Consider the following 21,546-nt stretch of genomic DNA (forward strand, 5'->3'; position numbering starts at 1 on the left):
CACAAACATTGCCAAACCTGCTGAGTTTTTCCAGCATTTTTTGTTTTCATTATTGACACAGTAGTTAGCACTACTGCCTCACAGTGCCAATGACCCATGATTCAATTCGGCTTTGGGTCAATGTCTGTGTGGAGTCTGCACATTCTCCCCGTGACTGCGTGGATTTCCTCCAGGTGCTTCGTTTTCCTCCCATGATCCACAATGTGCAGGTCATTGACTTCCAGTGACGGGGATGTGCTGAGGGGCTGGTTTAGCACAGTGGGCTAAGCAGCTGGCTTATAATGCCGAACAAGGCCAGCAGCGCGGGTTCAATTCCCATATCGGACTCCCCGAACAGGCGACGGAATGTGGCGACTAGGGGCTTTTCACAGTGACTTCATTGAAGCCTACTTGTGACAATAAGTGATTATTATCAGGTAGCTCTCCTCCTACAAACCCAGAAAAGTCTCTTTCACCCAAAGCAGCCCGCTAATACAAAGGAAACAAATATCCTCGCACTTCAAAGAACATCAATGCGAAGGGAAGGCCACTTCAGAGGCTGTGTGGAAACAAGAAGTGGAGAAAGCCAGGAGAAGCAAATGGCTGAGCCGGCAGACTCACAAGGGAGCAAAACTCAGGCCTCGCCAGAGCAAGAAGGACTGACCCGCTGCACAAGGAGCCACCCCGCCCCTCACCAGAGGGTGACTGGAGGATGTTTCCCTCAAGGGAATGGAGAGAACATAGAGGGCAGATGAAAACCGATCTCCGGGCTGCGGTCAGGGTGGCGGCTGCGGCAGCTCTGGTGACCATGCAGGTGGCCCCAGACAAGGCGGAAAGGCGATTGGAAGCCCAGGAAAGCACCATAAAGGAGTTAGAGACGGTCTCAACCGACCAGAGCGATCGGGTCGCTGCTCTGGAAAAGGAAATGTCAAGTTGGGTCGCGACGCAGGGGAGTCTGAAAGGAAAGATTGAGGACCAGGAAAACCGATCGAGGTGCCGACACCTATGGATTGTAGGCCTGCCAGAGGAGGCCGAAGGTAGAAACCTCACGGACTAGGTGGCCCAAATGCTGGAAAATCTGGTGGGAAGGGATAGCTTCCCCAGCGCACCAGAAATAGACAGAGCCCACTGGTGGCTGCATCCAAAACCCAAAGCTGGGGAACAGCCGAGGGCGATAATCGCTAAAATGCACCGGTGAGCTAGCACTGAGAAGTGTGAAGGAAAGAGAGGCTGCGGCACATCTCCCGCAAGGGAGAGAGAGCGCCTTGCAAAGGGGTGGGGAGGGGGTGTAAGCCTCAGCAACAGAGGGACAACTAGGGGAACAAACAGAGGGAAGGGATCATGGGGCGGGGGGGACTCCAGGGAGCGGGGGAGGGGAGTAGGACGGGTGGGGGGTTGGTGAGAAAGTACCATGGGGGAAACTTAGAAACAAAGATAGCAAGGGCATTAGGCTGGCTACAACAAGCCACACGTTGCGACTTGGAACACAAAGGCACCGCAAGCAACCGCTTAGGAGAGTCCATGAACAAAGGGAAACCCCAGAGTGTAGGGGCTCACCCACATGGCGTACACGCATTTGGCAGCCAGGTTGGATGGCCCATGGACAAAGGGAAACCCTGGAGCGCAGGGACACAGCCTCATGGGGAGAACAATGACAGTGGCCGTCTTGGACAGCCCCCTAACAAAGAGTGCAGGGGCCATCCACCAGGTAAGTATGGTTGCTCCTGCAGGAGGGTGGGGAACAGAAACCCCCTATCAGGATAGTCACCTGGAATGTCAGGGGACTTAACACCCCAGTGAAAAGATCCAGTGTCTTCGCCCACCTGAAAAGTATGAAAGCCGACATAGTCTTCCTCCAGAAGGCGCATCTGAGGGAGAAGAACCGATTGCGGGTAAGGAAGGGTTAGATGGAACAAACCTATCATTCCTGCTGTGGGACAAGAGCCAGGGGGTGCCATACTGCTAAATAAGAGGACGTTGTTCACTGTGACAAGGACGGTTACGGGCCCAGGGGGATGGTACATCATGGTCAGCGGTGTCCTGGGTGGGGCACCAGTTCATAGAAATCATAGAATTTACAATGCAGAAGGAGGCCATTCGGCCCATCAAGTCTGCGCCAACCCTTGAAAAGGGCACCCTACCCAAGCCCATACCTACACCCTATCCCCGTAACCCAGCAACCCCACCTATCCAGTAAGGGCAATTTAGCATGGCCAATCCACCTAACCTGCACATCTTTGGATTGTGGGAAGAAACCGGAGCACCCGGAGGAAACCCACGCAGACACAGGGAGGACGTGCAGACACCACACAGACAGTGACCCAAGCCGGGAATCAAACCTGGGACCCTGGAGCTGTGAGGCAACATTTCCCATACCGGTTGTCCTGGGCAACATATATGTGCCCAACTGCGACGATACGGAGTTTATAAAGGGGACCAAGGTGGAAATCCCCGACATCGACACACACTGACTTATCATGGGGGCGGGGTGGGGGGGGGGGGGAGTGGGGGGGGGGGTATTTTAACTGTGTACAGGACCCACAAATGGACAGGTTGAATGTCAAAACAGGGAAGACCTCCAAAATGGCAAAATAACTCGGCACATTCATGGAGCAGATGGGGGCTGTGGACCCATGGTGGTTTGCCCACCCAGAGGAGAAGTTCTCCTTCTTTTCCCAGATACACAACGTATACACACGCATCGACTTCTTTGTAATGGGGAAATCAATGTTTCCAGGGCTAGTAAGAGCGGAATATTTCGCAATCGTAATCTCCGACCATGTTCCACACTATGTGAATGTGAGGTTGGACACTGGCCGTGCCCAACGCCCCCCCCCCCCCCCCCCCCATGGAGGTTGGACACAGCCCTCCTGGCCAATAAGGCTTTCTGTGAGAAAATATCACAGTCCATAGATGAGTACATTACTAATAACCGAAAAGGGGAGATCTCATCCTCCACGTTCTGGGAAGTACTGAAGGCTGTGATCAGGGGTGAAATTATTTCTTACAAAGCACAAAGAGAAATAGGGAAGAGAGGGTGGCTGGGCACCAGCTAGCCGACTCCACCCTCGGGGTAGATCAGCGATACTCTGAGGTCCCAACCATAGAGCTCCTGGCGGAGAGGATAAAGCTACAAATGGACTTTAACCTGCTCCCTACAAGGAAAGCAGTGCACCAATTCTGCCAGGCATGGGGTCAAGGCCAGTCTCCTGCTGGCTCACCAGGTGAGAAAGCAAGCAACCAGGAGGGAAATAGAAGCAACAAGGGCAAGGATTAGAAACAAGGGAAAATAATAGCGGAGCCGGAAAAGGTCAATGAGGCATTTGAGACCTTCTACCGGGGGTGAAACAGTTCCTCGATGGACTGGCATGCTAGATGTGGAGGAGGACGGAAAACGGGGGCTGGAAGCAAAACTAGAACTGGTCATGGAGACTATTAACTCCATGCAGGTGGGGAAGACGCCGGGATCAGATGGATTCCCGCTGGACTTCTACAAAGAATTTGCAGCAGCATTGGCCCCGCACCGGCGGGAGATGTTCACAGACTCTGGCGATGTGCATTCTGCCACCTACGCTAGCACAAGCCTCAATCTCGCTGATACCCAAGAAAGACAAGGACCCAACAGAATGTGGGTCCTACATATACATCTCGCTGCTAAAGGCGGACGTGAAAATACTAGCCAAGATCCTAGCCAGGAGGCTGGAGGACTGCGTACCAGAGGTGGTAGCAGAAGACCAAACAGGCTTTGTCAAGGGTAGACAGCTAATATCGAACATTATGTGCCTGCTGAACATGATCATGACCCCATCCGGGGAGAAAACACCTGAGGTGATCATCTCCCTAGATGCAGAAAAGGCCTTTGACAGAGTCGAATGGAAGTACCTCATAGAGGTACTGGAGCGGTTCGGGCTTGGAGCAGAGTACACCGCCTGGTGAAACTCATGTATAGCGCTCCCAGTGAGCATACGGACAAATACCACCAGCTCTAAGTCCTTCCAGAGGCATGGAGGCACAAGGCAGGGATGCCCGTTATCCCCGCTGCTGTTCGGCCTAGCGATCGAACAACTAGCGATCACATTCATGGCGGCAAAGAATTGGAAGGGGATCTGGACAGGAGACAGAGAGCACAGAGTTTCGCTCTATGCTGATGACCTGCTCCTCTACATCTCGGACCCAGCATGGAAGGAATCATGGTGTTCTTGAGAGAGTTTGGAGCCTTCTTGGGCTACAAACTCAACCTTGGCAAAAGTGAGATCTTCCCGGTGAATCCGCAAGGGGGAGGGGCAGAGCTCGAGGGCCTGCCATTTAAACAGGCCTGGCACAGATTCTGCGACCTGGGGATCCAAATTGCCCATGGGTAGACAGGGATCCACAAATTGAACCTGACCAGCTTGGTGGAGGAAGTAAAAAAGGACCTGCAGAGGGAGGACACACTCCCATTCGCCCTGGCAGGGAGAGTGCAGGCAATCAAGATGAACGTACTGCCCAGGTTCCTCCATCCCGAACTACATCCCCAAGGCCTCCTTCAACTCATTAGAAAAAACAATCATGGTGTTTGTGTTGGTATGGAGGGGGGGGGAGGGGGGGCTCCAAGGGGCTTAGATCAGCTAGTGCCAGGCTGATGCTCTTGACGCCCACAGCCATGGCTCGTTGTGACTGGGCCACGCTCTGGAGCTCAGCAATCATATCCATGAGGCCCTGGTACATGGCTGCCTGTGACATGGCTACGCTTCTGATGGTGGCTATGGAGTGAGTGGTCGTAGACAGGGCAGCTCTGGCTCAAAGGCATTGGTTTGAGCTCTTTTTACCCGGAAATGGGGCAATTTCGACAGGAAAGTGTAGCTGAAGGTGTGGAGGAGAAGTTCCCCCATGAATTGCATGTCTGTTGGTTATCAGAACCCGCAGAAAAGGTTAAAGACCTGGCCAAAGAACTGGTGGAGACCTGTGGTGCAGTAGCAATTGGGAAGATGGCGGAGGCGGAAGGGTTGTTGCTTGTTGGAGAATCCCAGATGGAGCAGTTCATGGTGTTTATCGGAGAAGAGTTCCATCAGCAGCGAAAGGAGATGCATGATGATCGGTTGAAGACCATCGAGGGACCGGGAGCACCTCTGAAAGGCTCGACGGAGAGAGCCGAGGAGTGTCTGGATGCACAGGGGCCACAGATTCGGAAGATGGAGGTGATGTCTGATCACAGTGATCGGGTGGTGGCGTTGGAGTCGGAGGTGGGGCTCCTGGGGGACTTTTGAAAGTCACTAAGGGCAAAGGTAGAGGAGCAGGAGAATAGACCCAGAAGGCAGAACCTGCATATCGTTGGCCTGCCTGAGGGTGTGAAAGGCACAAGTGCCACAGATATGTCTCAAAGATGCTAATGGGGCTGTTGGTTGAGGGGGTTCTGGACAAGGCCCCAGAGGTGGATAGGCGCACAGGTCCCTAAGGCAGAAGCCGAGAGCAGGGTAACCGCTGCGGGTGGTGGTTGTGAAGCTACATATGTTTGTGGAGAAGATCCTGCGGTGGGCGAAGGAGAAACGGAACTGCGAATGTGAGGGGAACAGGCTCCAAATCTATCTGGACATTGGAGCGGAGCTGGTGAAAAGGTGCACCGGGTTCAACAGGGCCAAAGCAGTTTTATACCGAAGGCAGATCTGGTTGGGATACTTATATCCGCCAAAACTGTGGGTGCATTTTGAAGGCTGAAAGTACTATTTTGAAACCCCACAGGAGGCCAATGACTTCATCACAGACCATAAATTGGGGGAGAACTGGAGGGGCTGGTACAGCAGAGATCGGAAGACGCAGGTTTTGTGGAGGCTGGAGAGTGGGGGGCTTTTTCTTCGGTGGGATGATTTGATAGTTGTGATTGTTTGGTAAGGGGCAACAAGTTTGTATGGGTGAAACCCCCACCCCCCCTCCCCCACCTGCCGTTGGTAGGGTTTTCTTTTTGGAGAGGGTGACCTGTGGTTTCGGATCTGTCTTTGTTTGTGTGGGGGAGGGTGGGGTCCACGGGGAGCCATTTGCACAGACCAAGGAGGGAAAGGCGAGTGGAGGGATAGATAGGAGGAACCTATGGGAGAATGGAGATGGGGGCGTTGGCGGTGGGGGTTGACCAAGAAGAGGCGGGGGAGGGGGAGAGGGGTCGGGGGTGGCGGGGAGGGGGGGTGCGACGTGGCAGTGTTGGAGGATGAATGGGTCATAGTGGAGAAAGGGGGCATCTTGGATGAGCCTGGTTCAGGGCAAAATCAAATGAGGTAGAATTGGAAGGGGATGATGGCGGACGGTAGAGGGAAGTGGAGGCGCAAGCCTCCGGCAAGGTTCATAACATGGAACATACGGGGACTGAACGGGCCGGTGAAGAGGTCATGGGTCTTCGCACACTTGAGGAGCTTGAAGGCGGGGGTGGTCTTTCTGCAGGAGACACACCTCCGGGTGAAGGATCAGGTCAGGTAGAGAAAGGGATGTGTGGGTCAGGTAATTCATTCAGGGTTTGATTCAAAGTCGGGGGGGTGGTCATCCTGTTGAGCAAGAAGACAGAGTTTGTAAGAGTTTGTAGGGGCCAAGGAAGTGCGGATCCGGGTGGGAGGTATGTGATAGTGAGCGGGATGTTGAAGGGGACGTCGATGGTGCTGATGAACATTTAGTCGCCGAATTGGGACGACGTGGGGTTTGAAAGGAATTGCTGGGAATGATTCCGGACCTAGACACGCATCAGTTGATTATGATTTTAATTGCTTCCTGGAACCGAGGGTGGATAGGTCGAGCCCTAAGTCAACAGGAAGGTTCAGGACGGTGAAGGAGCTGGGAGGGTTTATGGAAAGGATGGGAGTGGTGGATCTGTGGATGTTCAGGAAACCAGGGGAGAGGGAGTTCTCCTTCTTCTCGCACGTGCACAAGGTATACTCTAGAACTAACTTTTTTGTAGTGAGCCGAGCGGTGTTGGTGGGGGTTATGGAGGTGAGGTATGTGGGAATCGTGATCTCAGACCATGCGCCGCACTGGCTGGAGGTCAGGCTTATTTCAAGGCAGGAGCAGAGGTTGGGATGGAGGTTAAATTCAGGGCTTTTGGCAGACAAGGGGTTCTATGAGAATGTGCGGTCGGTGATCAGAGATTATGTGGAGGTGAATCAAAGTAGAGTGGTATTCGTGGCCACATTTTGGGAGGAGTTGAAGGCGGTGGTTCGGGGGTAGGTTATCTCGTTCAAGGCACACAGAGACAGGAGGAGGGAGGATTATGGACGGTTGTTGGATGAGATAGTTGAGGTGGACAGGATATATTCGAGTGCCCCCACCAAGGGGGGGTTTATATGGGCGGGGAGTGTACCTAGAGTGAAGAGGGATCTGCAACAGAGGCAGAGGCAGAAAGGGAGGTTGGCGCTACCAGACTGTTGCATCACTATTGGGCGACAAATGCGGAGAAGGTGAGGCGGTGGTGGGAAGGAGAAGGATTAGAGTGCAGGAGGAGTCCTGTAGAGGGACCAGTCTGACAACCATAGTGCTTCCGCTGGCACCGAGGAGGTGAGCCGGTGATGCAGTCCACGGTTAGGGTGTGGAACAAGTTGAGGAGACACGTTAGAATGGCGGGGATGTCGGTGCTGACACTGTTCTGTGGGAACCACGGGTTTAAGCTGGGGGAGTAGGATGGCATGTATAGGAGGTGGAGAGAGGTGGGGCTGGTGAAGGCGAGGGATTTATATCCGGAGGAGAGGTTTGCAAGTCTGGAAGAGCTGCGGGAGAGGGTGGAGTTGCCGAAGGGAAGCTACTTCAGGTATATGCAAGTGAGGGACTTTGCACGGAAGGAATGGAGAGGGTTTCCCAAGCTGCCGGAGTGTCCCCTATTGGAGCGGTTGCTGCTCCCAGATGTGGGAGGGGAGGGGAGGATTGGGGATATATATGGGTGGCTGGGGGAGAACGGCGGAGCGCAGGTAATGAGGATTAAGGAGAAATGGGAGGAGGAGCTGGGGGGCGGGGGGTGCGATGGGATGGGGAATGTGGAGTGAGGCGATGCGCAGAGTGAATTTGACCTCCTCGTGTGCGAGGATTCAGTTTAAGGTGGTGCATAGGGTGCATATGACTCGGGCGAAGATGAGTGGGTTCTTCAACGGAGTGGCAGACGAGTGTGAGATGTGTGGGCGAGGATCAGCTAATCACGCGCATATGTTTTGGGGCTGCGAGAAATTAGAGAGGTATTGAGAGGGTGTGTTCGGGATGCTATCAAAGATTGTGGGGGTATAGGCCGAAACGGACCCTAGGGTGGTGATTTTTGGGCTATCAGAAATGCCGGAGCTGATGGAGAGGAGGGCCGATGTTGTGGCCTCCACGTCTCTTGTTGCCCAGCGAAGGATTCTGTTGGGGAGGCGGCCTGGCGGCGAGACTATACCACTTTCTCCGGCTGCTAAAGATCACGTTCTAATTGAGGGGATCAGCAGGGGGCTTTGAGACGCAGTGGGGACTGTTCATGACCATGTTTGAGGAATTGTTCATTGCGATGAGGAGGGGGCAGGGGGTGAACTGTGGGGGTGTGGAGAATGTTTTTTGATTTATTTATGATTTGGACTTGAGAATATGGGGCGAAATTCTCCGGTATCGGCGCGATGTCCACCGACCGGCGCCAAAAATGGCGCAAATCTGTCGGGCATCACGCCGCCCCAAAGGTGTGGAATCCTCCGCATCTTGGGGGGCCGAGCCCTAACCTTGAGGGGCTAGGCCCGCGCCGGACTGATTTCCGCCCCGCCAGCTGGCGCGGAAATGACATTGCCGGGCGGCGCATGCACGGGAGCGTTAGCGGCTGCTCACGGCATCCCCGCGCATGCGCTGTGGAGGGAATCTCTTCCGCCTCCGCCATGGTGGAGACTTTGGTGAAGGCAGAAGGAAAAGAGTGCCCCCACGGCACAGGCCTGCCCGCGGATCGGTGGGCCCCGATCGCGGGCCAGGCCACCGTGGGGGCACCCCCCGGGGCCAGATCACCCCCCCAGGACCCCGGAGCCCACCCGTGCCGCCTTGTCCCGCCGGTAAGGTAGGTGGTTTAATCCACGCCGGCGGGACAGGCATTCTAGCAGTGGGACTTTGGCCCATTCGGGCTGGAGAATCGCGGGGGGGGGGGGGTGGGGGTGGGGGGGGGGGGGCCGCCAACTGGCGCCTCACGATTCCCGCCCCCGCCGAATCTCCGGTTCCAGAAAATTCGGCAACCGGCGGGGGCGGGATTCATGCCAGCTCCTGGCGATTCTCCGACCCGGCGGGGGGTCGGAGAATCTTGCCCCTTTTTGGAATAAAATACATTTTTTAAAATGACTGTCTTGACTTGTGCCTCAGCCATCACCTTGCACAGAGTGCCGCAGGCCTTGGACATCCTGACCCATGGCCGTGACCCTTGCACCCAAGGCTTCCACCGTGGATGCCACTGTGTGTGTTTTTGCATGGGCGGCACCCATTGTTGGCACCGCCTCCTGCTGTTGCAGGCAATTGGACTCCTCAAACTGCACCTGCAGGCGCTGGATGTTTGCTGACACCGCCTCATGTAGTCCCCGAGTCTGTGCCTGCATCTCGAACGTTGATGGGACCGCCCTTTCGGGAAGCCCAAGATCTCTCTGGATGGCAGCTAGTCCCTGGGGCCAGGCCGCCTTCCGACTCTCCACCCTCTCGGGGGTTCCTACCTCCACCTGATGTACTGCAACATGTGTGTCGTGCACACCAGAGAGTGTCCCAGGAGCCTCTTCACTAAAATGTCCAACCAAGGTGAGTGTCTGTGGGATGGTGGAGGGTGTTGGTAACGGCAGTGACGGGAAGTTGCCGCTGGGAGCGAGGGACACCAGCCGGCCCCGCCTCGTCGGAACACAAGACAGGACTCATGGTGAGATCGGGTGTGGTGTGAGGGGGAGGGGTGACTCAATTGCCATAGGGACATCGCAATGCATTGGGGGCTCACTTGGTTGCCCCATGCCAACCTCTCCCTCTGCCCTCTCTCTCACCCTGCCGACCAGGTCTATCGCCCTCTGCTCTGCGGAAATGAGGGGTCCAGTGGGCCCCTCTCTGCTTCACCTGCTCCTGGCGGTTGTGGGTCACCTTCTCCTGGGGGGACACATAATGTACAGTGTGAGACACACGGATGCAGGCAGCATGGGGGTCTGCGCGCAGCTCGTGGCTTGAGTGTGCCTGGCTATAGTGGGCGGTATGGGTGGGTATAGACTATCGGCGGGGTGGGTTTTGTCACCCTCTCGGGCACGGCGGATAATTTACGGGAGCGTGGGACATGGGTGGTGCCAGGGATGCAGTGGTGGTGACTCACCCTATCTGGCCTGGAAGGTAGCCCATCATCACTACTGCCTACCGGTCTGCCTGGTGGGGCCGCATGATGAGGGGGGGGGGGGGGGGGCATTGATGACTCTGGGGTGTGTGAGATGGGGGTGGTGCCAGCGTTTAGTATTGTTTAACACTCACCCGGGCCGCCCTGAGGAGGTTGTGCAGCTTCTTACAACACTGCTGTACGGTCCTCGCAGTGGGGCTCAACGCCTCTGCCACCTGCGCCCAGGCCCAGTTAACATTGGCGGGTGGCAACCTCCTTCCCTCCCCGGGGAATAGGCTGTCCCACCTCTCCTCCAGCAATAGCTCCAGCTCTGCATCCATAAACCTTGGGCGCTCTCTGGGGTGCCATCTTCTTGGCTAGAATGACAGTGCGTGGGGAGTGGAGTGCTTATACGCAGCTGCAGCTTGACAAGCTCTCGAGTGCCATTCCCAACCCCAGCAAATCACACGTTGGCGTGCATTGGAATTGTACTAGTTCCACATGTACCTTTAGCATGTCCTGAATGGTTCCATCGGGACCATGGAACACCCCCCCTGCCCCATTCAGACCCGGCTCAGCACTTAGTCTCTCAAACAGAGAATCCAGCCCATTGTATTATATGTATTTGGTGCAGTCAGGGTTAAAAGCCTGGGATAGTATACAACTTGCTGCAGTTTTTAAAATGGTTTTTAAAATCCTGATTTGAAAGGTAGCAGACACTTCTTGGAGGCAATTAAAGCATCATAAAAGATCATAATTCATTCCAGCTGGGATGTTGTTTGCTGCTGTTGGGCGAATGGAATTTTGTTTATATTAATAGGGTTCCCTGGGGAGGTAGATAATTAGAGACATTGGGTTGATTGCTCCGATTTGAAGACTAACTGCTGACGTCGACGTGGGAACAGTCGCGTTTTATGACCGCAAAAACGTGCAAAAGCTGCACCGATCCTCCGTCTGGTGGGAGGCTAGCAGGCAGGCAGTGTAAACCCCCGGCTTTACCTGGGGAAACGGCCAGAGAATTGCATGTGCACGGCGACGGCCAGCAGCGGCCAGCAGCGGCCAGCAGCGGCCAGCAGCGGCCGTGCCATGCAACATGGCGCCGGCCGGGTGCGGACTCAGCCGGACAAAAACTGCCCCCCTGTAACCAGCCTCGCGACCGCCGGAACATCCCCCACCAGTGCCCCCAGCCCCCGCCAAAGCACCCCCTACCCGCGGAACGGCTCCCCCACCTGACTGTGGCGGCGTTGGACTCAGTCCGCAGCCGCCACGCCGGGTTCACGAAAAAAGGGTTCCACATCATCGGGAAACCGGCCCACGGGGGCGGAGCATCGGGGAGAGCCTCAGGCCCATTGGGGGCAGAGCATCGGGTAGAGCCTCAGGCCCATCGGGGGCGGCCTATCGGGAATGGAGCATCGGGGGCGGAGCATCGGGGAGAGCCTCAGGCCCATTGGGGTGGCCTATCGGGGGCGGAGCATCAGGGGCAGAGCATCGGGGAGAGCCTCAGGCCCATCGGGGGCGGCCTATCGGGGGCGGAGCATCGGGGAGAGCCTCAGGCCCATCGGAGGCGGCCCATCGTGGGCAGAGCATCGGGGAGAGCCTCAGGCCCATTGGGGGCGGCCTATCGGGGGCGGAGCATCGGGTAGAGCCTCAGGCCCATCGGGGGCAGCCTATCGGGGATGGAGCATCGGGGGCGGAGCATCGGGTAGAGCCTCAGGCCCATCGGGGGCAGCCTATCGGGGATGGAGCATCGGGGGCGGAGCATCGGGGAGAGCCTCAGTTTAACAAATTCAGTTTTAGATTGGGATATGATCAGAGAAGCAGCTGATCTCAATACAGTGATTTTAGATGTCTGTGGACAGACTAGCAGTTTCTGGGAAATTAAGAACAGGCCATTCGGCCTCTCAAGCATGCTTCGCCATTTGATAATAAGATGGTTCATCTGATTGTGGCCTCACTCTACATTTCTGTCTATCTCCTGTACGCTTTGACTCCCTTGTTAATCAAGAATCAATCTAAATCAGCCTTAAAGATATTCAGTCACTCAGCTTTCACTGCACTCCTGGGAAGACTAACGACCCTTGAGGGAATAAAGTTCTCAGCTCCGTCTTAAATGGGCGACCCACCGACGAACAGAAGCAGCCGTGTGTACCATTTACAAGATGCACTGCAGTAACTCACCAAGGTTCTTTAGACTGCACCTTCCAAACCCACGACCACTACCATCTAGAAGGTCAAATGCAGCAGATACCTGGGAACCCCACCACCTGGAGGTTCCCCTCCAAGTCACCCTGACTTGGAAATAAATCGCCGTTCCTTCACTGTCGCTAGGGCAACATCCTGAAACTCCCTCCCTAACAACACAGTGGGTGTACCTACACCTCAAGGACTGCAGCGGTTCAGGAAGGCAACTCACCACCACCTTCTGAGGGCAACTGGGGATGGGCAATAAATGCTGGCCTCACCAGTGACGCCCACATCCCGTAAATTCATTAAAAAAAGAAATCCTCTTCCAATCACTGAATCACTGTTGCTTGAGGGACTGGATAGCTGTCAGCCAATCCGATCAGCCAGCAGCTCTCCAAGGCGGGACTTCCTCCAAGGCAGTCTCCAAGTTGGGGGCCAAGCCCGCCATCTTAAAAATTCAGGCCATGGCGTTTCTTCAGTAGAGATCTGTTCACACCCTTCATGGTGAGGCTGCACTGACTGATCAGGTGAAAAACCTTGGGGTATCAGAAAGCAAAAATACAGAAGAAGAGGATTGGGATGAGGGATGGAAAGCAAACGGTTCATGGTCAGAACCATCTGCAGTTTACACTTCATGCCAGGTTGAGGGATGAGAGGGAGTAGGATTTGAGAAAGTGCATAAGAAGGAACATACAGTGTTCTCGGTGATACTGGATGCAATGTTCTCAGACACGGTTGACCCCATGATGTAGAGCACTGTTTCTTCCAAAAGGCTCAGGAGGTGCAAGTGTTGCTGTCTCCTGCAAATTCTCTGATGCTTCCTGTGGTTATGAGGCCTTGTCCTGTTAGATGGGGAAGAATCTCAGTGAGCACATTGCAATGCGTTTGGATGATATGCCATCTATTGTTGAAAAGCTGGGGTATTTGAAATGTGCAAGAGGTGGATGCGAGGCTGGCAGCATTGCTGAGTGTTTGAGAGTGAGGTATAGTATCTGAGTGTTCGGTGTGAGACCTGAATGTTGATTGGTGAGTGATGATGGTGTGGTGCATTGAGAAGCATGAGAGGATGGTGTTAATGCTCACTCGGAAATGGTATTTGAAGGTGCATTCACTGACCTTGACCCCTCCTGTGAGTTGAGCTTCCTCCAACACTGGACTGGTCCATGGGGGCCAGATTCCCAGGAATTCAATTTCCTGGCTACCTGCTTTCCAGACCCTTCATAGTGTGTGCATTGAGGGACTGATGGCCTCCTGTAGAAAGCTGACCTCTCTCCTCCTCTGGACTTGCTGAATTGGAGAATCTGGGAACCCTGCCTCAGGCTTGTTACTCCATTACTGGTTTTCGTCCTTCCATAGCCTTCCTGATAAAGAGCCAAACTTTTTTCCCCACTTGATCCCTCATCCCTATTCACAAAACGAAATGCTGCACGAGTGCCTTTGACCTACTGTCTGTTGACATACGTGGGTTTCTATAGTTTCTATTGTGAAGTCATGTGACATAATTTCCTCAGTTGCGATGTGAAGCTATGATGTGGCATCGGGCTTGACATATTGCAGCACTGCAAGCTGTTGAAAAAGCTGGGCGCATGGTACAGCCCTGAGATATGGAACATATTAACCAAAAATTGGGACCCCAGTGGCCATATTGGAGTTTGTAGCTGGTTTGTAGACATCAGTTCCACAAGTTGCCTCAATTCTCATGTCAAAATTATGCGCAGAATAGAATTGTAGGCCAGACATGGCCACTGCAATCCAAATCAAACTCGCTTTTTGTCACTCAAAATCAATTTTGAATAAACTGAAGGAAATGATCTGACTTCAAATGATTTCTCACGAGGTTGAAATTCAAAGCACCTGTCAATACAGAGAAACCAAAGAGCCCTTCATTCGAGCTAAATTTCTGAAATATTGGACAGTATCAAATGTTATTTCTATCTCATTGGAAAGTATGATTTCCTCGCTCCCAAACAAAATGATAATGAGTTTATACTTAAATCATATTTTAAAGAAACTCTGTTTTTACTTGCGCTGTTGATAAGTTTTAAGTTGTTTCACGATGTCACGGGGAAGTTATTATGAAAACTGAGCGGGCTTGTGTGATACCAGAAAGGAAATAATGATTCATTTGGAATAAAACTGTGGATGCATCAGCTGTGTAATAGACATTATAATGGATAAAAACATCTCCACTTATTTCACACTCTTTAGCCCTGAGTTCAACCCTGGGATAAAGGGGGGACTCCCAGTGGCGACCATGGCATGAGTGGTCGCACATTTGGTGGCTCTTGATCGAGACGGATTTCTTTGTTTCATTCCCCACCCGATGGGAAAAGTATTTGAAGGCAAAAGGTACTGGAGTACCTGGGGAAGGTAATACTCCTCTGGTGTGGCTGGTGGATAGATCCAAGGCCAAGGAACGGCGCAAGAAAGAAAGAGCTGCAGGAGCAGGAGAGTCTTCATGGTTTGCCACAGGTAAAGATGGTGGTGGACATGGGGGCTGTGTTGCCCGCCCAGTGGTCGACAGAGCAGTTCATAATTCTACAAAGAGGAAGTGGCACACATCTCTGGTGAAATAATTTAGAAATTTCACCAGAGCCGATAAAGTAAGTGTTTTTGCTTGCTTCCCAGAAAAAAAAATGATGTTGCTTATCCACTGCAAGTAGATAAGCAAACAAATAAACTGGAATGCACATGTTTATACAATGGGAGAGGCAGCGCTTCTGTTTTATCTATCCAGAGTGGGGCATCTTTATGTGAAAGAGAAATATTAAGACTTGACTTCAAACGTTTCTTCTTTGCATTGATCATTCTCTGTAGAATATCTCCTCTTCGTCTAACTAAGCACAGTCTGTTGGTAGAATATTTAGGGGGAGAGATTTATTTATATAAGACCACTTTGAATAATGTCCTTCAATAGTCATTGAAGAGCATCAGATCAACTGTTACCTATGCGTTCCGCAGTGCTGCCTGCCCATGGGGAATCGACACAAGTGTGAATAAACACAGCTTGAAGGGATCTCTCCCCCTTAGACTTCAATACTTCATTAAAAATTCCTCCCAATCTTAAATAATAGGACTATCTTTTCACATCTTTCTATTTAGTTTCTTTATTTGAACAGTCCCTGATTTCAAGTCCTCACCATAAAGAAATTAAAGAAATGAAGCTGATTGGGATTATAACATTACTGAAGAGGAAAGCATTAGTTGATGACAGGCCTGCTCAGGGGTGGAAAGAAGAGCAATTCTGGGTACATTTGAAATTCAAGTGAGGATAAACAAATCAAGAGCTACATGCATTGTAATCCTGAGCATTATTTTGTGTAGGAGGCAAGTAACTTTCATGGCACAAAAGGGGCAGACTATATTTGTCACCCAATAGAGAGTCTAACTACCTCCCCTTAACATTCAATGATATTACCATTGTCAAATCTCAAGCCATCTACATTCTCAGGTCACCGCTGGCTAGAAACATAACTGGACCAGCCAAACAAATACTGTGGCTAAAAGAGTGGGTAGGAAGCTAGGAATTCTGTGGCAAGTAATTCACATCCTGACTCCCCAAAGACTGTCCACCGTGTACAAACCATAAGTCGGAATGTGGTGAAATACTCTCCACTTGCCTACATACATGGAGCTCTAACAATACTCAAGAATCTTGACACCATCAGGACAAAACAGCCTAGTCAATTGGCACCCTACTCAATTGGCACCCCATCAACCACCTTAAACATTTACGCTCTCCAACACTGACACACTGTGGCTTCAGTGTGCATTATATACAAGGTAGCAATTTGTCAAGGCTCCTTAGACATCACCTCCCAACCTGCAGCTTCTACCACCCAGAAGGTAAAGGGCAGGAGTTTCCTGGGAACACTATCATCTGCAAGTTCCACTTCAAGTGATGCACCATCCTGACTTGGAACTATAGTGGCCTTTCCTTCAATGTCACTGACTCCACATAGGAACATAGGATATAGGAGCAGGAGTAGACCATTAGGCCTCTCGGGCCTGCCCCACCATTCGATCAGATCATGGTTGATCTTCTACCGCAATGCCATTTTCCCACAGTATCCGCATGTCCCTTGAAATCTTTAATGTCTAGAAATCTATCAATCTCTGTCTTGAACAAACTCAATAACTGAACCTCTATTGTCCTCTGGAAGAGAGAATTCTAAATATTCATCAGCCTCTGAGTGAAGAAATTATTCCTCATCTCAGTCCTAAATGACCTACCCTTATTTTGAGACTGCCCCCACCCTCCTGGTTCTAGAACCTCCAGCCAGAGGAAACATCCTTCTTGCAACTCCTTGTTCCTTAAATCTCGACCTCTAAGCAGACCCCCTTTCCAAAACGTTCTGTTCCACCTTACGTTAAAGGAGACATTTTGAAACATAACCACATTGTAAAATCCAGTGTTCGTAACATTACCTCTAGACTATTCTGATACACTTCATGCCAGTTTCCCATGTTTCCTGCTGCCACTCTTGCCTCCACTTAAAGCATGATGGACAAGCCGTCACTGCCAGCCCAAGCGACCAGCAGCAAACTCCTCCCAGCCATCAATGTCAGCGCTACCACACCTCAAACAGAGCTCAACAGCACCCCCTGAAGAGTCCTCTCTGTCCCACTACCGGAACGCTGGCCACCCGAAAGCCTAGAAAACAGGACCCAGCAGGGGAAATGGTCCTTGGTCACCCAGACACAGTATCTAGCTCATCACAGCGGACCCTGCAGAAGTCCTCCCTGAATATCTGCAGAGCTGGCCCCAAGAAGGGTGCTAGCCCCTGCTCGAAGATCCTTAAAATCCATACCTAATGACACTTTTTGGGGTACCTTCACCACATAGACTACAGTGGTTTAATAAAGAAGCTCACCCTCTCGCGAGCAACAAAGGATGGCTAATAAATGCTAGCCTTACCATTGATGCCACATCCAGTGAATGAATATAATATTTTAACCGGATTGATGTTTTCCTATAAACAGCAACCTAACTTACTTTACATAGAAAGGAGAGGTTTGGAGGCAAGTTTCCAAGGCCATTTGTGAAGGATGACCCTGCAGGTTGATTTTGTGAATGAATTTCAGTTCAATGATGTGCAGCAGTAAGAGTGTAATGAAAATGTTCCGGGCATGGGCAGACAATAGAATGGTAAAGTTTAAAAAGTACCACTGAAAGATCATGCCTACTCTGTGGAAAAGAAAAACTGTATTAAATTGTAAGAACCCATCATCAATGACTACAAGACGAGAGAGGATGGTTATTAATAATACGGAAATGACAAAGGGATTATTAATTCAACATAAGGATTATAGTAAAACAACAATGATGAATGAAATGGACAGTGGAGTGGGAGGAGACATATCTTACTGCGTACATAAAATGAAATGTGCACTACAACAAAGAGCTTAAATAAAACAGAAGTAGGGGAATTGCCCAGATGCATTAGAGAGGCACCAGAACACCGGGGAAATATTTCCTGAGATTTATGCCTTTGTTTTGATAAGTGCTCGGTGTCTAAACCTTTACAATGTTTTCTATATTTCCAGAGAGTTTAAAACGGTGTATTCTTTGCTAAAATTAAAATGGGCAATGGCTTGTCCAAAAATAACATACTTTTTAAAAATGTTGGTATAATAATTTATTACTAGTTATATCTTTTGCACAAACTGGCAGCTAGGTGAAGCCTAAAACCAGGACATGGGACAATATTTTCGGATCATACTGAGGAAATGCTTTACTTATAGGTACCGCCTTTTAAGGTGGGATGTTAAACCGAGGCCCTATTTCTCAGTTCAGATGGGAAGAATAGGTCTTGTGACACTTTTACGAAGCTAAGGTTTGGTTTCCTGGCCAACATTCATTCCTTAATCAACAACAGTTAAACAAGTTAACTGGTCATTCATTGTATAACTGTGTGGTAGTCACCACTGTTGTATTGTATATACCGCATACGAGGGGTAATACGGTAAGGCCGCTGTACTACAGGTACGGGGTTAGATCCTTGCCTGCTGGCTCCGCCCAGTAGGTGGAGTATAAATGTGTGGGCTCTCCTAGCTGCAGCCATTTCGGCAGCAGCTGCGGGAGGCTACACATCTCTGTGTAATAAAGCCTCGATCACACTCTACTCTCGTCTCGTCGTAATTGATAGTGCATCAACTGCTTATATAATTTGCTGTATATAGATTGGTGGCCATGTTTGCACAATAATGATTACACTGTAAAGTAATTCATTGGCTGTGTAGCATCTTTGCCCCAAGAATGTGAAAAGAGCTACTTCTTTATCAAGCACATCAATTTATCACTTGCTGCTTTTCTCTTTGCTAAATCTCTGTATATAAAGAATAAATGCCATCCTTAGATAAATAACGAGCTGATGTGCCGCCCATTCAGATAATATTTCAAATATGCCCTTAGAGTATTTGATATTCAATTTTAAATCAGAGCTAGATGGTCTCAGCAAACTGCGAGATGGGCCCGAAGCAGTGGCAGGAGGTCTAGGTCCTATCTAAAATAGTTTCCTCGAGTTAAGCTTCAAGAAACATATTTTCAATGAGAAAAAATGAATTGAGGTATGTTCAAAATGAAAGTCCTGCTTGCAAGTGGAGGGGAACATAATGGCAGCTTAATGGCAATGTGGAAAGAGCCACTGGAACTACATGTGTGGTCGGCATGATTAACATGGTTAGAGTGGAACCTTTAACAATCGGCACCTTTCACAATGACAAATAGTTACAGTTATATGCCCAATATAGGTGGTTGTCTGGGACAAACACGTGCTGTGTAAGTGGTGGATATTCCAAATAAATGTCAGCTACTTCTAGCAAATTATTGTTTTTCAAAATCAAATTCAGTTTTAGGGAAGTGGTAGCCATATTAGAGTATCCCTATTATATATTAATAAGTTACTTCTTGTATATTAAATCACATTTTGGAATATTCGTCTATTCCTGTCATTGTATATTAATCTATTCCTGCTATTCTATATTAGTCCATTTGTGATTGTATACATTAATATATTCTTTTATTGCATATTAGTCAATCCCTCTTATTAATCCTCTGTTTATTACCACCTTTTGGCCGAATGAAGTGGCAGTTGGCACTGAAAGACCATTATCTTCACTACCTGTTTAAAACATTACCTCCAAACTGTGAAATATGAACAAAAATTGCAAAATACCGGGGTTGCTGAAAATCTGAAATAAAAACAGACAATGCTGCAGATATTCTGTGGAGCTAGCAGCAGTTCTGATGAAATGCCATGAGCCTCAAACGTTAATGGTTTCTCTCACGAAAGATGCCGCCAGACTTGCTGAGTATTTCCAGCATCTTCTGTTTTTAATCACAATATCTCCCTTGACCTCGCTGATCTCAGCGAGGGCTGTGGTAAGCACACTAAAATTGGCCTCAGTGATCATGGAATAGCAATGGTCAAATCAGCCAGGCGATTGTACTGCTGATCACTATTGGGTGAGGACAGTATTGAACTCTGCCGCAGTGCTTCTCAGAGTGGAATGGTCAGTGTCAAAATGCACTTGAAAATAATGGGCACATGGGTGGGATAATGAAGTGGAGCTAGCAGCAGTTCTGACGAAAGGTCTGTGAAGTTGTAGAGCAAATGACATAGAGACAACAGTTTCAGGAAATAATGAGAGAAAACTGGCGAAAGTAAAAATAGAGTTGGCTAAAATAATGATTATTTGTGACGCCTTAAGCTTGTTCTTCGCATATTCAACATTTACGTTTTACATGACTATTTTTATGTACCACAGCTACCTCATCCCTGAATTCCCAAATACAGCAACTTCAACATCTTCAGCAGCTACAACAGCAACAGCAACAGCAACAACAACAACAGCAACAAGGACAGCAACAGCACCAACAGAACCACCAGCTGCCTGGTCAGCAGGCATCATCCCCTCAAAAACAAAGCCAGTCACAAGGGCAATGCCTCCAGTCAACACTGACTTCAACCAGTCCCCTTCAGGTAAGGCAATTTAATCCAACTGCAAAACAGTGTGACCTGTAAATAGTGCTTGTTCCTTGCTAGTTATGTTGAAATATGCTTGAACGATACTTCAATGAGAGTTTCTGGTTAATTCAGACTTCATTAGCAGATCAAACATTAGATCAGAGTCATTTCAATTCCTGAACCTAAGTCTGTGGCTAAGCGAAAACTTACTTCAACTCAAGGACAATTGTGTCAGTTAGTGATTTTTATTTCTTAGGACAGAGTTTGATCCCAGCACATTACAAAGAAATGAGAATGCCTCATTTATGTGGAGTTCCATAGAGGAAGAGAGGACATAGGGTGAACAAACTTCTCGTGTCGAATTAGCTCCATCAGTGGGATTTGGGAGTTGAAGGAGGTTCTGTACATGATGAAAAGGGAGTTAATCGCTCTCTCTAACTAGAGCAAGCACATGTCAGGATTGTGCTATTGCCAGTGAAACAGGGAACCATGGATTGCATGTGCATACCTCTGTGGACTCTGCATGCCAACGGGGAGAGGTACAGGAAGGACAACGGCTCCACTCCCTTAATGTACAGATGGTGTCCAATCATGCTCAAACCATCATGTCGGTCAATGCCTGCTATTCCAACAGCAGACTTGATGTCTTCATCCTAAGATAGTCTGTCACTCCCATCATCTCTGGCCCACCACAAAGAACCAAAGACTGGAATCCTTGAGGAATAGCCTCTCTACACTGAGAGTTGATCCGACAATAACAGCCTTGTTGTGGTGCAGAATGGGAGTGAAGAATGGACAATTTGTACCCCACAGCCTGTCAAGTAGAAGAAAGTTAGTGCCTAATTCATCTAACTCTATTAACAAGAGAGTCTGAAAGCCTTGAGTCATTAAGAAATTTGCTGTCTATGATCATTAACTTGCGACAAAATTTCACTAATTCATGAGAGGTACGTAAAGTTTTACCCAGGGTCCTATCCTGGTGATTTCAGGCAAATGTCACAAACTACGCTGGTGGTATCTGTGAGGGTGTCCCAACTTAGAAGCACCTGTTTGTGGGGGTGTATAATTTTGTTTTTGGATTGGTGTGTGGAGTCACGTGAAACCCCAGGGAGAATAACCAGTCTAGCTGTTGTGTCACAG

General features: G+C 50.1%; 1 protein-coding gene across 1 annotated transcript in view; it reads left to right on the top strand.

The window, feature by feature from the left end:
- pou6f2 (POU class 6 homeobox 2) overlaps positions 1-21,546 on the top strand; it is a 953,197-nt gene that overhangs the window by 595,542 nt on the left and 336,109 nt on the right. Inside the window, exon 5 of the mRNA XM_072467231.1 lies at positions 20,207-20,421. Coding sequence (XP_072323332.1) covers positions 20,207-20,421 — 215 coding nt within the window. The remainder of the gene's footprint in view (positions 1-20,206; positions 20,422-21,546) is intronic.

This window comes from Scyliorhinus torazame, chromosome 11, assembly GCF_047496885.1.
Source record: "Scyliorhinus torazame isolate Kashiwa2021f chromosome 11, sScyTor2.1, whole genome shotgun sequence".
Classification (NCBI taxonomy): domain Eukaryota; kingdom Metazoa; phylum Chordata; class Chondrichthyes; order Carcharhiniformes; family Scyliorhinidae; genus Scyliorhinus; species Scyliorhinus torazame.